Source organism: Scatophagus argus, chromosome 7, assembly GCF_020382885.2.
Source record: "Scatophagus argus isolate fScaArg1 chromosome 7, fScaArg1.pri, whole genome shotgun sequence".
NCBI classification, from domain to species: Eukaryota; Metazoa; Chordata; class Actinopteri; family Scatophagidae; genus Scatophagus; species Scatophagus argus.
This window is the reverse complement of record NC_058499.1, coordinates 1,364,008-1,377,266: the sequence shown is the minus strand read 5'-3', so window position 1 is coordinate 1,377,266 and position 13,259 is coordinate 1,364,008. Positions and strand designations below refer to the sequence as shown.

At 44.9% G+C, this 13,259-nt stretch overlaps 2 protein-coding genes across 3 annotated transcripts in view; one reads left to right on the top strand and one right to left on the bottom strand.

The window, feature by feature from the left end:
- The first annotated feature begins 1,299 nt into the window (after window positions 1-1,299).
- On the top strand, window positions 1,300-11,126 carry LOC124062526 (leucine-rich repeat-containing G-protein coupled receptor 5-like). The gene is made up of 9 exons (XM_046395356.1): window positions 1,300-1,514; window positions 3,821-4,036; window positions 4,450-4,521; window positions 7,534-7,602; window positions 9,021-9,092; window positions 9,233-9,304; window positions 9,385-9,453; window positions 9,543-9,601; window positions 9,940-11,126. The coding sequence occupies exons 1-9, from the start codon at window positions 1,345-1,347 to the stop codon at window positions 10,425-10,427; spliced, it is 1,287 nt and encodes a 428-aa protein (XP_046251312.1). The 5' UTR covers window positions 1,300-1,344; the 3' UTR covers window positions 10,428-11,126.
- A 296-nt stretch (window positions 11,127-11,422) lies between these two features.
- The window catches only part of LOC124062523 (zinc finger C3H1 domain-containing protein-like), an 18,648-nt gene continuing 16,811 nt past the window's right edge, over window positions 11,423-13,259 (bottom strand). For both annotated transcript variants that reach the window (XM_046395351.1, XM_046395352.1), the window contains 2 exons: window positions 12,956-13,018; window positions 11,423-12,348 (listed from right to left, as the gene is read on the bottom strand). In XM_046395351.1, the coding sequence (XP_046251307.1) occupies window positions 12,253-12,348; window positions 12,956-13,018 (159 nt within the window). In that variant the 3' untranslated portion in view covers window positions 11,423-12,252. The remainder of the gene's footprint in view (window positions 12,349-12,955; window positions 13,019-13,259) is intronic.

Sequence of the window (13,259 nt, the reverse complement as noted above, 5' to 3'; positions counted from 1 at the left end):
GTGTGTATGTGTGTGTGTGAGTGTGTGAGTGTGTGTGTGTGTGTGTGTGTGTGTGTGTGTGTGAGTGTGTGTGAGTGTGTGTGATGCCAGTTTCTCATTTGTGTGTTTAACCTCTGTTGTTCAGAAGGAAGTTCCACCCTCAGCAGGAAGTCATGCTGTTTAACCTCGACTGCAGCCGAACTGAGAACAAACCACCGACACACACACACACACACACACACACACACACACACACACACACTCCCACACCCATTGCTGGGTCAACTTGGAGCTTTGAGTCAGACTCATGAAAACCTTAAGATATCAGAGAAGCAGAGTAAGAAAATAACAATAAAATGTTTAGGAAGTGATGTGGTGGACGCGAGCGTTTGGTTTGACTGTTTCTGGTTCAGTCGGGAACAAAATGGCGGCTCAAGGCAGAAGCTGGCGTGCTGGCTTTGTCCTCCACCTCCACATCCAGACGGGTCAGAACATCCATCTGTCCTCACGGCGCTCGGGGGTCAGGGTCTGGGCGTGTGCTCAGCGTCCCGCTCCCTGATTGGCTGAGGACGGGTTTAATTGCAGAGGAAGACGAGGTTTCCTGAACAGAAAGTCAACCTGAAAGATGAGGAGGAAGAGCTTTATGACTCTTTGTTCCTGAGCGTTTTGTTTGTGTTAATATTCACAGACGGTCGGTTTGTCTCTGCAGCGAAGACGCCAGAAGACGCCAGAAGACGCTTTGACTCGTTTTCGCTCGCCGTGAACTTCCTCTGTGGCAGTAAAATGTGAATGAATGAATCCGTGATGTCAGTATTATCATGTTTATTCTGTTTTTTCTCTTTGTTTTTATCAAATGAATCACATTCGAAATGAGATTGGAAGGGAATGTCTAACAGAACTGTAGAGAAAAGAACAAATGCACTTAAAGGAACAGTTCACCCCAAAATCAAAACGACACACGTCTCCTCTTCCTGTCGCGGTGCTTTGGTGTGAGCTGCAGCGTGTTGGACATGTCATGTTTGTCTTCTCTTCAGTATGACGGAACCAGACTGCACTTCACATTGGAAAAACTCGTCTCAGTGTCGTTCCACAAAGATCTCGTTGTTTTTATGACTGATTAAGAAAGAAAGACCAGGAGCCACTTTGTAATGAAGTGGAATGACCCTTTAAGGGCCTTTAAAGAGCCTCCTCTGGGAGCCGCGCTGACTGCACGCTGCAGTACCGTCAGACGCCAGAGGAGGGCAGCACATCCCCCTCCACCCCCTCAGCGGGGACACATCTGTCTGCAGCTGCTCGGCTGCAGCTCCTCTGTGTCGGGAAGCTGCTGCTGCTCTGTCCTCCACCTCCTCCACCTCCTCCGCAGGGATGAAGCTCCTTCTGCTGCTCCTTCTCACCTGGCTGGGGACACCTGAAGGAGGCGGCGACTGTCCGGCTGTGTGCAGGTGTGAAGGAGTCCACAGGCTGCAGCGCGTCGACTGTGTGAACGTGGGTCTGAGGTCGGTTCCCTCCGGCCTGAGCGGCTTCACCTCCTCCCTGTGAGTACACACTGATCTGAGAACAGCTCTCGCTCTTTTGCTTCACTCGCTTTGTAATCGGCAGTTTGTTCAGGTTCTCAGAGAACAACATTTTGACGTTTTGAGCTGCAGAAACAACAGAAACAACAGAAACCCTGAGAGTCACAGTGAAACTCACACAGGAAACGAGCTGAAGCAAAACGTTTTGTACAGAAATGTGTGACAAAGTCCTCCAAACGAGCTCGTGAAGGTGGTGCAGAGCTCACTTCGGTCTGTGGAACAATCACATTTTACTCAAAGTGCAGTAAACTTTTAGCACTTAATTAAATGAGTGAAACTTATTGTGTCGTTTCGGAGGAGAATCAGAGCACAAAGTGAACCAAACCTTCAGTCTCCTCCGATCAGGAGCTCGTTTGTGATTTCTACACATTAAAACGTTGCAGAGCAGGACGTCCGTCCAACGCGGAGACACAGCAGAGTTCTGTAAGATGTGGGAACGTGATAAACAGTGAGGTGAGATGGACAAAAGTGATAAACAAATAAAGAAAATAAAAGAAGCAGAAGAGAATAACAGGAGGAAGACGAGCCCACACTGTTTGTCTTGTTTATTCCTCTTCAGGAAAAGAAAAAGACGACAAACCACGAAAAATTCAGTTTGGAAAAACATCAGCACTGAAAGCTGATTTAATTCTCCTTTTCAGCTGACAAAATATGCTGAAGAAAATTCATCCAAGAATTTAGTTCAGATGAAAATAAAATAGTGAGTTTAACAAGCGACTGATAACAACAGAAGTGAATCAGAATCGATCGAATTGATCCTCATCTGAAAAGAAAGAAAAAAGATTTGAACTCCAAAGGACACGTCTTTAATTACCAGTTCATCAAAACATTTATTGATTTTTCACTTTTGTTGTTTTTTCTTGACTTTTCTGAAAAAGAAACACAAAACCAGCGTGACTCTGAATGAAAGGAAAACACAGGACGGTCGATCGTCAGCTCCACGTGTCATCGTCCACTTTTATCTCATATTTAATCCGGTTTTGATCCGGTTTGTGGTCTGCTGTCGAGTCGCTTCTCCCTTCAGCCTCTGACTGTTTTTACTGCTTTTGGCACAAAGTTCACATTCACTGTGTGAGCGGCTGAGGAACACGGAGACGTCCTCATGTCCTCTGAGACGTCCTGGTGTCCTCTGAGACGTCCTGGTGTCCTCTGACACGTCCTGATGTCCTCTGAGACGTCCTGCGAGTCCTCTGAGACGTCCTGGTGTTCTCTGAGATGTCCTGCGAGTCCTCTGAGACGTCCTGGTGTCCTCTGAGACGTCCTGCGAGTCCTCTGAGACGTCCTGTGTGTCCTCACTGATGTCCTACGTGTCCTCTGAGAGGTCCTGTGTGTCCTCTGAAATGTTCTGGGTGTCCTCAGTGACATCTTGCATGTCCTCACTGATGTCCTGCGTGTCCTCTGAGACGTCCTGCGTGTTCTGTGTGAATCTACTTGATGAAGCGTTGACAAAGGCTGTGAGCTCCATGGCCGGTTTGCTGAGAGGACACTCTGATGTGCGTCCATGTCCATCAGGAAAACAGGAAGAAAAGGACTTAAAAACAAAAAGAAAGTGATTTTACACTTCATGTCTGAACAAAAGAAGGAGAATTTAGTTTTGATCCTCCTGAAAGTCCACACAGGAAACCTGAAGCAGCGTGGCTGAACCGACAGGTGAAATCCAGTCCAACACCTGGAGCAACACGTGTCCAACTGCTGTAGCCAACAGTTAACACCTCTCAGAGGGTGGAGGGTGGAGGGTGGAGGTGGGTGGTGGGCAGCTGCTGGTTTGTGGTTGAGTCAGGAGCTGCGCCTGTCAGCACCATAAATGACTCCCATGCAGCCAAAGAATGCGAGGACCTCCCTGATGCAGGAACGACAAACACACCTCAGAGCTCGCACTTCGCTCCACGCCGACTGCACTCGGAGGAACCAAAGAAGAAGAATGAAGGATGATGTGATGCGGCTTTCAAGCGCTTTTAAAACTTGTGAGTAAAATGAATGCGTGTAAGTATAGCTCGTGTGGTCCCTGGTTTGGTCCAGCCTGGAGTCGGGTCTGAAGACAAAACATACAGCAGAGTAAAATAAAAACAAACAGATAAAAACGCAGAAATCAAAGCGTAACTGGACATTCAGGAACTTTGCTTCAGATTCATGTCACAAGTCATCCAGGCTCATCCTGTCTTTTGTTTTGGTCTTTGTTACAACCTGAACGAGGGTCAGACGAGCTTCTCTACGCCCAGTTTTCTGTCTGCAGGCTTGATGTGTTTTCCTGTCTTTTCTCCCCGCAGACGTCTGGATGCTAACTTCATCTCCCGCCTGCCGGCCTCCTCCTTTAAGGGCCTGACATCTCTGCGTCACCTGCGGCTGGACGACAACGACCTGACGAAGGTTCCTGTTCTCGCTCTGAGCCGCCTGACGGAGCTGCAGGCTCTGACTCTGGCCGTCAACAACATCAGCTACGTCCCCGACCGAGCGTTCGCCTCCCTCCGCCGGCTGCTGGTGCTGTGAGTAGCTCTTTGTCACACCTGTGGTTCACCTGTTTCGGTGACAGCGACCCCTGGTGGTCAGAGCCAGGTGAGCTGGTTAGCACAGAGGGAGGAGGTCAGGGCTCCACTTCCTGTTTCCTACCCTCAGTCAACCACCTTGGCCAGCGTCATCCACGAGTCCCCTGGTTGTTACCATGACGACAAAGGCCCTCAGACCTTAAAGAAGAGTCATCTGAACCCAAACCAAAAGCCGAACGAGTTTCTTTTTGCTTTTTCACAATAACACTCAATGAAACATTGAAACAGGAAGCGGAATAAAATAAAATACTGAAAAAGAAAAACGAGGACAGGAAAAGAGAAGAAGAAGGAGGACATGTTGTGGCCTGCATCCTCTTGTGTTTTATTTACTGTTTTCGTTTCTTTTTCTGAAGGTTTCTCCATGACAACCGCATCCAGACTTTGGGCAGGAAGAGTTTTGACGGACTGCACAACCTCGAGACTCTGTGAGTCCACCTTAAATGTCCACCTTAAATACAGCCAATAGCAAACAGAAGAACAGCAGCCATTTATACACAAAATGTTGCTTTAAACCCTGAATTATTATAATTATTATTAGTTGTAGTAGTATTACTATTAGTGTAATAATAATAACAATAATAATAATAATAATAATTATTATTATTATTATTTGTGACTGTGTTAAATTCCGAGACATTTCTTGAAAAAAACTAAATTATGTTTCACATAAAACAGAACGTTAGATTTTCTGAGTGAATCTAAGCTTTAATTGTTTGTAAAAATGTATTTGTTTCATGGTAAACATTAATTATTATATATTATTATCATTATGATTATTATTGTTATTTTTTCTGAACATTTACAGAGTTTTGTCGTATTTGGTGTTTGGTTTTTCCATATTATTATTGTTATTGTTGTTGTTAAATGTGAAAATACAGAAACTGAAGCTCGTTGATGTTGAGACAAACTGAAGCGTTTCAATGAATTTTTAGTCTTTTTTTAGTAGTTTTTAAATAATTTGTTCGTGATGTTTTGAATCAGAAAATCAGACAGTTTAACTTCTTTCTTGAATCTCGTTCAGGATTTCAGAAACGAGCCGGAAGTTAAACTAACAAGAACCTAAAACGACTCAAGCTAAAAACAGACAGAACATAAAAATGCGCGTCATGTTTTTGTTCGTCCACTTTCGACGTGTGAGAAGTGACGAAAAGCCTCAGAAACGAGACTCTGCTGGGCTGAAGTTCTGCTCTTCTCGGAGTTCTTGTGCTGTGAGTCAGTGAGGAACCCGAAGCCGTGCAGCTTTCGTCCTCTAAGTGAGCCACCAGTGCAGTTCAAACGGCCTCTCGGTGTGTGGTCACACTCATCTGCTCCTGCTACGTGTTCCCTTCACTGTCTGCGGGAAAACAAAGCGCGCTGACGCGTATCGCAGCCCGGTCTCGTCTGTGACGCACGCACAAACAATCCTCACATCTGCCGCTCTTTCTTTTGATTTTTCTAAAATCTCGATGCGTGTTTGTCTTCACGGAAGTTTAACCCAAACGGACCGCCGTCTCGCGGTGACCACATTCTGCAGCTTCGGTGTTGACGAGACGCAGCGAGACGTTTTGTACGAAGTCAGTCTGAAATAAACTGAACTGAACCGCGGGAAAGTTTTCATCCTGTTTTTATTTCAAAAGGTTTCATTTGTTTGTCTGCATCAGGCTGATTTTCTTTATAATAATGTTTTGAGGGATTTTTTTGGTTGTTGTTTTTTGTTAATTTATTTTTCAGTCACTTCAATGTGCAACACAAAATCTAATTTTCATGAGAAGGAAGAAAGAGAACCACACGAGCCAAATCAAATTAAATCACATCAAATCAAATCAAATCAAATCAAATCAAATCAAATCAAATCAAATCAAATCAAATCAAATCACATCAAATCACATCAAATCAAATCAAATCAAATCACATCAAATTAAATCAAATCAAATCACATCAAATCACATCAAATTAAATCAAATCAAATCAAATCACATCAAATTAAATCAAATTAAATCAAATCAAATCACATCAAATCACATCAAATTAAATCAAATTAAATCAAATCAAATCACATCAAATCAAATCAAATCACATCAAATCAAATTAAATCACATCAAATCAAATCACATCAAATTAAATCAAATTAAATCAAATTAAATCAAATTAAATCAAATTAAATCACATCAAATCAAATCAAATCAGTTGTGTTTGCTGAGTAACATCACACACTTTTGACGTACTTACTATTTGTTACTTTATACGTATACTTACTAAATACTGTGCTTTTCACTGCACTGCATTTATCAGAAAGCTACAGTTTAGTTTATAGATGAAGATTTTATGTAAAAACATAAAGAACAAAGAGTTAATTACCAACAGTAAAGACACGTTAAATAACTGCTGTTACTTTCAGATCAGATATTACATAATACAATATACTTGTGATACTGAGTTACTGTTAAATATGCTTGACATTATTCAACACAGAGCTTGAAGTTGTAACAAAGCAGTTTTGTTTTGTAGTATTTCTACTGAATCGAAATTCTTTCCTCCGCACCTGTTAGTGACTAAAGGAGCTGTTAATTTGAAAAGATGCAGATCAGTTATGTAAAGTGTGTGTGTACAGTGTGGCGCCTGGCTGGCTTTTATCTAGACTGGTCTGTTCCTACGTAGAGCTGTGTGAGATAGATCCGCCCGCCTGCGGTCTCTTTGTGTCTCAGCTCAAGACCAGAAGTCTGCAGGCCGACACGCTGCAGCCATTTTATCTCTTCAAAGACTCTGAGGGCGCCATAAAATCCTTCCTCTGCATCCCAAAACTTCATTATCACAAGTTCCAAAGTGAATTTTACACACACGCAGCCAAACACACAAGAAGAAGAAGAAGAAGAAGAAGAAGAAGAAGTGAATAAATCTGCATCACTAAACAAATCTGAGTTTTAACGGATTTTTACTGTAAAATTATTTGAAGTTCACAAACACTGAAAGGTGACATTAACTCGTAGTCCTTAAATCTTATTGTGGTAGCTTTAATTTAAATGAATTAAACATAAAAAGGACAAAACATTTAGATAAAGAAAAAAAAATCCTGCTCTCTATTTTAATTTTACGACAGCAGAAAGTCGAGGAAACTGTTAGCCTCTCATCTGTAGAGTCGACAAACGTGTTCACAAACAACTTTTTCATATTTATTCACTTGTTTTTATTCACTTATACATTCATTAATATTATTTTTGGATTTTACTAGTTTGAACTTAGACACCGAGTTGAAATGTGAGCAGCAGATGAGATGGTTTTATGATTTCATCGTGTGAACTTCTGTTATCTGCAGGATTATTGATTATTCTTATTGAACTGGCTCTTCCATCAGGCCGACCGATCAGCTGTGATGTGATTGATCATATTTTAATATTTGAACTGATCTTTGTATCCGTGTTGTTAGACGCAACGTGACGTGAAGTCTTGTGTCTCTGCAGAGACCTGAGCTTCAACAGGATCAAACGTCTTCCTGCAGCCATCAGACGTCTGAGGAACCTGAGAGAGCTGTGAGCACACACACACACACACACACACACACACACACACACATTCAGGATGTCAGGAGTCCTGATGTTCACAGGGTTTTTGGGTCTCGGGGCAGCACAGTGGAAGGTAGTCCAGCTAAAATGACCCACGGCCTCAGGCCACGTGTTGATCCAGTCCCAACACCCAGGAGGACAAAAGGTAGTGTCCTCACCCAGGTCCAGACCCCGACAGTGTAGTGCAGGGAGACCACAGAGTCCGGACCAGAGGCGGGACAGGCACAAAGGTGAACTTCCAGATCAGAACAGAGACACCTCAGACCCCGTGGACAGTGAATGAAGTTGAGTGACTGAGGACGAAGTCTCACGTGGGCAGACCAGGTTCTGGATGAACCCAGTGTCACCCCGGTGCAGCAGAGGGGACGTTCCGGCTTGTCTGTGTTTCGTCAAACCACAGTCATTTTGGCGATGCTGAGCCCAGGATGCAGCGACGGCGGCACAGATCACACACGGAAAAATAGTTAAATAAAATGAAGCAATGGCAGACTTACACCAACAGCCTTCAACTTCCTGTGAGCCAGTCGGCCGAGGAGCAGAGCAGCCTTCTAGTACTTACAGTACATCACAGAGTGTGTGTATCACAGTACATCAGAGTGTGTGTATCACAGTACATCACGGAGTGTGTGTATCACAGTACATCACGGAGTGTGTGTATCACAGTACATCACGGAGTGTGTGTATCACAGTACATCACGGCGTGTGTGTATCACAGTACATCACGGCGTGTGTGTATCACAGTACATCACAGAGTGTGTGTATCACAGTACATCACGGCGTGTGTGTATCACAGTACATCACGGAGTGTGTGTATCACAGTACATCAGAGTGTATGTGTATCACAGTACATCACGGCGTGTGTGTATCACAGTACATCACGGAGTGTGTGTATCACAGTACATCAGAGTGTATGTGTATCACAGTACATCAGAGTGTTTGTGTATTACAGTACACATACAGTACATCAGAGTGCGTGTCCTCTCAGTGCATACAGTTTTATTCTGAAGGCTGCTGTTTTTGGTTTTTAGTTTCCTTTAAATTGGCCTCTACTGCCATCTGGTGTTTGAGCAGAAGTCCAGCAGCTCTGAGCTCCGAGCTGTTCCTGATCAGGTCTTTCAGGTCCAAGAGCTCCTCCCACAACCCGATGACCAACACGGATCAATAACTGATCTGTTTTCACCTTTACTGGACTGTCACTCTCACGTGAAACACGCAGATTAGTCAAATCATAAAGACAAAATGTCAGTCCTAAATATGAGAGTGTGACACGTTGATGCTCGGATGATTTTGACTGATGTGAACAGAACCTTCCCCTGGTTTTCCCGCTTTAGGGCTGCTCTTTAGGTTTCAGTAAGAACTATTAAAAGACGTTGTTTCTCCTGCAGGAACCTTCAGAACAACTGCATCTCAGTGGTTCCAGAAAACGCCTTCACAGGAAATCCCTCCATCGAGACCATGTGGGTGCTTTCGGCTTCATCTTTTTGAAAACTAATTTATGGCCTTTGTGATGCAGTAGCTGAAGGTCCTCACTGTCGCGTCCAAACAATATTTTGTACTGTCATGTGTTGAACGTGTGTGCTGATTTTCTTCTGGACAGACACATCCAGAACAATCCAGTCCACACGGTGGACTACGCGTCCCTCCAGCTGCTGCCTGACCTCCGGACTCTGTAAGCCTCCACAGTCCTCATCATGTAGACTAAACCTGTTCATACACACTGTTCCTCATGACAGACCTTGTCTCCGTCAGCCGCCTGTCTCCGTCCGGGCTGCAGAGTCTCACACGCCTGAAAGAGCTGAGCGTGTCACACCAGCACAGGTAACAGCACACGGTCAGGTAACAGCGTCACTTCCTGTCTGTATCCACGTGGACTTGCTGTGATTGGCTGGCTGTGTTTTGTTTTGCAGCACGTCGGAGCTGCGGTTCGCCTGCTGCCGTGTGTCTCTGCAGGGGGACGCTGTGGACTGTAAGTCTGACGGTGAAACCCCAACCTGCAGTGCCATGACCCCTCATCAAAGACGCTGCTGCAGTCCAGACAGGAAGTGACAAAAGCTCGTTCACTTCTGCTGATAGTTCTGAGATGGAAGTCATGGGATTTGATGAGATTTGAATAAAGAAATGATTCAGTGCTTGTCTGCCACAGTGAAGCTGCAGCTGGTTTATGTTTATTTGTAATTTTTGTTTGTTTGAACAGCAAACACAGTGAACGAATAAGACCTCACGTTTTCAGTTGACTCGTGCAGTAAAATCAGCTTCAGTGTTTGAGTCATTCATGTAAACACTTGTTGTTGTCTCCTCCTGCAGCTCCGTCAACATCCTGTCTGGACTCGTCTCTGTGGCTGCTTCAGGTCAGCGTTTCCTTCCTGCTCCTCGTCTCCGTGGTCTCCCTCCTCCTCTCCTCCCAGCGCCTCCTCGTGCTCCTCTGCTGGCTCCGGGTCCTCGCCGCTCTCTCCGGCTGCAGCACCATCAGCACACACGCCGATCCCGGATCCGGACTGCTCCTCCTGTGTCTCTCCTCTGAGGTCTTCGTCATGATGGTGGTGGTTCTTGAGAGCAGAGCCTGGACGAAGAGCTGCGCTCAGATCAGCTGTTCTCTCGGCTGCAGCTTCACTCTGACGGTTTGTCTTCTGATTGCGATGCAGAAGATCAGTTTGTGTTCGGCTTCTTTTCTTCTCACACACTCAGCTCTGATGCTCCTTAACACTTCCTGTTTCCTGGCTATGACCCACGTGATCCGTCGCTGCCCTCAGGAAGAAATGACATCTAACCGGAGAGGGCGCCATGCCGCTTAAACCTCCCTCCTCCTCACAAACAAATAAGTCAGGGTCCACCTGCCCTGAACCCTGTCACGCCTGGACGGCCGAGTCGCCAGCTCAAAACTTCTTCCCAGAATTCGCGAGTCCACCAGAGAAACCCTGTCCTGGTAAAGACCAGACACAGACTCACACAGTTCATCCGTTAAGACAATCAGCAGAAAACGATCACCAAGTATTGTGAATTGTTTCGGTCATTTATGACAGTAAACTCAGAGTCTTTGGGTTCTGGACTGTTGGGTGGACAAAAGAAACAATCGGACATTTTAAAGACTAAACGATTAATCGATGATAAAAAAAATAAAGTCATCAGTTGAAGTCCTGCCCCACACTGGGATCTGCTTTGGGATTTCCTCAAAGTTCTTACTGGCCCAGGCCTCGGGGCTTAGGTGGACCCCCAACGCCTTCAGCTGTGGGACGTCTGACTCGAGACCCCGTTCAGGCTGAGCCCCGCAGTCCACCTTCAGTGAGCAGTTTAGATTACAGCTTTTCTCCTTCATCACATTTACTCTCAGATCTTTTCATGTTTTGTACATTTTGTCAGCCTGTAGTTTAATGAGCTCCCTCAGCCACCGTAGAAGAAGTTTTCCGAGGCTCAACTGAATAGCAGAAATAGGTTTTATTTGCATGTTTGTTTGATTCATTATTTTCTGCCTGCATTTGATAATAAAGACGGTAGTAACATCAGACTCTTCCTCTTTCTGTCGTGCTTTCATTGATTTTACTGCTTGTTTCATTTTGTCATCACACACACAGAAGAAACCAACTGATCACTGAGCTGTGCAGCTCAACGTGTGAAGTTCTGCTGAAATCATCCTCAGATTTAATCTTTAATCTAACAAACGCTCACACTTTGCTTTCTTCTGCTTTCCCTCACTTGTGATCGAGTGTCTTCAGATTTCTGACACCTTAAAAAGCAAACGACGGACAACACTGAGACTCTTGTGACACAATGAAAACCCAGAGACAGTTTCTTATCCTTAGAAAATAATTTAATAACATTTAAATCCAACATATGAAAAATAACATCAGTGGAAGGACTCGTCTCCCCTCCTTGCTAATACTCTTTCATCATTAGAATTTTGACAAAAAAGAAAAAAGACAAATTGCACATGAGAGCACGTTAGCGAGGTCCTGACTGTCTCTAGCAGTGGTCCTGGTCTGGACGTGGGTCAGTCTCTGAGGCAGTCCCTCTCTTTCTCGCTCACGTTCAGACCGACGACACCAAATAGAAAACACTAACGCAGCGGGGGGCCGTGCTCCACACAGATCAATATTCAAAAAGTTTTTCTTTGATCAGTTTAACAAAATAAAAGTCTTTGTTTCTCCTCAGGAGACAAAGGAAGGACATCTTTAAAACACAGACTGGGGAAGGGGGGGTAAACACCACAGTGAGCCGTAATGGTCCGTCCCAGCCACAACTCCCCCCCCCTCACACACACACACACACACACACACTAACCCCCCCCATCAGGGAAATTAAAAACAAAAAGGGAGGAAATGAAATCCAAATGAAAATGACAGAAACAAAAAGGAGGACATGAAGAGAACAAAGCAACACTGTCACCCAGCAGCAGCTCGATACTTACGTACATGATGTGATTTAAGCAGCTCCAGACACCTGGAGGGGGTCCGTGGTGTCCTGGAGGAGGTGGTGGGGGGACATCTGACTGTCTGTCTGTCTTACCTCGTCTCATCTGTCTGCTCTCACTCAAACATCTATTGCTGATTGGTTTATTGATTCTGATTTTATTGTGAGTTTATTGTGCAGCTGATGGACGTCACTGATTGATCTTCTGTCTGATCACTCACTGAGACTCACTCCCACCTGCTGACACCTGTCCAGCAGCCTCGTCAGTCTGTCTGTCTGTCCGCTTTCTGCTGCCTCAAACAGCAGTCGCTGCAGGGGGGAGGGAGGGGGAGGGGACAGGACAGAGAGGAGCGGAGGGGGAGGACAGAAAAGAGCAGAACGAGTGGGGGTGAGGTGGGGAGGAGAGGGAGGGCGGGGGAGGGCAGCAGGTGAACAGGTGTGTATCCAGGTGTGACGTAAAACAACACAGACGCTCACTGTGTCACTTCAGGTGTCTCTTCAGTCCAACTTTATACATCTCACAGTTAACTGATCAACAATCACTACATACACTACACTACACAAGTCTGCAGCAGCCACACACACACACACACACACACACACACACACACACACAGCGACTTTACAGTGAACGAATCTTCAGCAGCACGTCAGAAAGGAAAAATAATAACAGTTAGTGATGACCTCCTGTTTTAAGCTACAGAAAGCTGCTGGCAGTTAGCAGTGGGCCGTTAGCATCGCTGCTAACTGTGTTAAGACAGCTTCAGTGTCCTCAGTTGGGACAGTCAAAGCTGGATCAAACGGTTGAATTGTTTCATACAGAAATCGATGGGCCTGAGACACATGAAGTGACCGAGTGTAAACAAGTTCTGTGAATTATGTGTTTGTTGAAGACAAAGTGAAGGAAGTAAATTACATCTTTCCACAGGGCAGCACACAGTGGAAGGTTGTGGAGGGCCTGCTGATAGAGAAGTCGCACCTACAAAAGAAAAAATATAAAATAAAAGAGGGAGGGGAGAAAAAAAAACATACCAGATGCCAGAGCATCGTGTCAGTGAGACAAAAAAAACAAAGAGTGGATGAAGTCAGAGGTTTAGTCAGGCTGTAACTGAACAAACAGTAGCTACACAGCCACTTTACACATTACAGGTGGCATAAAACCTGCAGAGGAAGAAATCAGATTCAGTAATAATTTACAACGACCAACAGTGGGGGCGGAG

Excerpts from the sequence above, each read along its gene's own strand:
- LOC124062526 (XM_046395356.1), top strand. The coding sequence starts at position 1,345 with ATGAAGCTCCTTCTGCTGCTCCTTCTCACCTGGCTGGGGACACCTGAA. Across the intron at positions 4,037-4,449 it reads CTCCGCCGGCTGCTGGTGCT|GTTTCTCCATGACAACCGCA; the intron begins GTGAGTAGCTCT and ends CTTTTTCTGAAG. Across the intron at positions 9,454-9,542 it reads AGCGTGTCACACCAGCACAG|CACGTCGGAGCTGCGGTTCG; the intron begins GTAACAGCACAC and ends TTTGTTTTGCAG.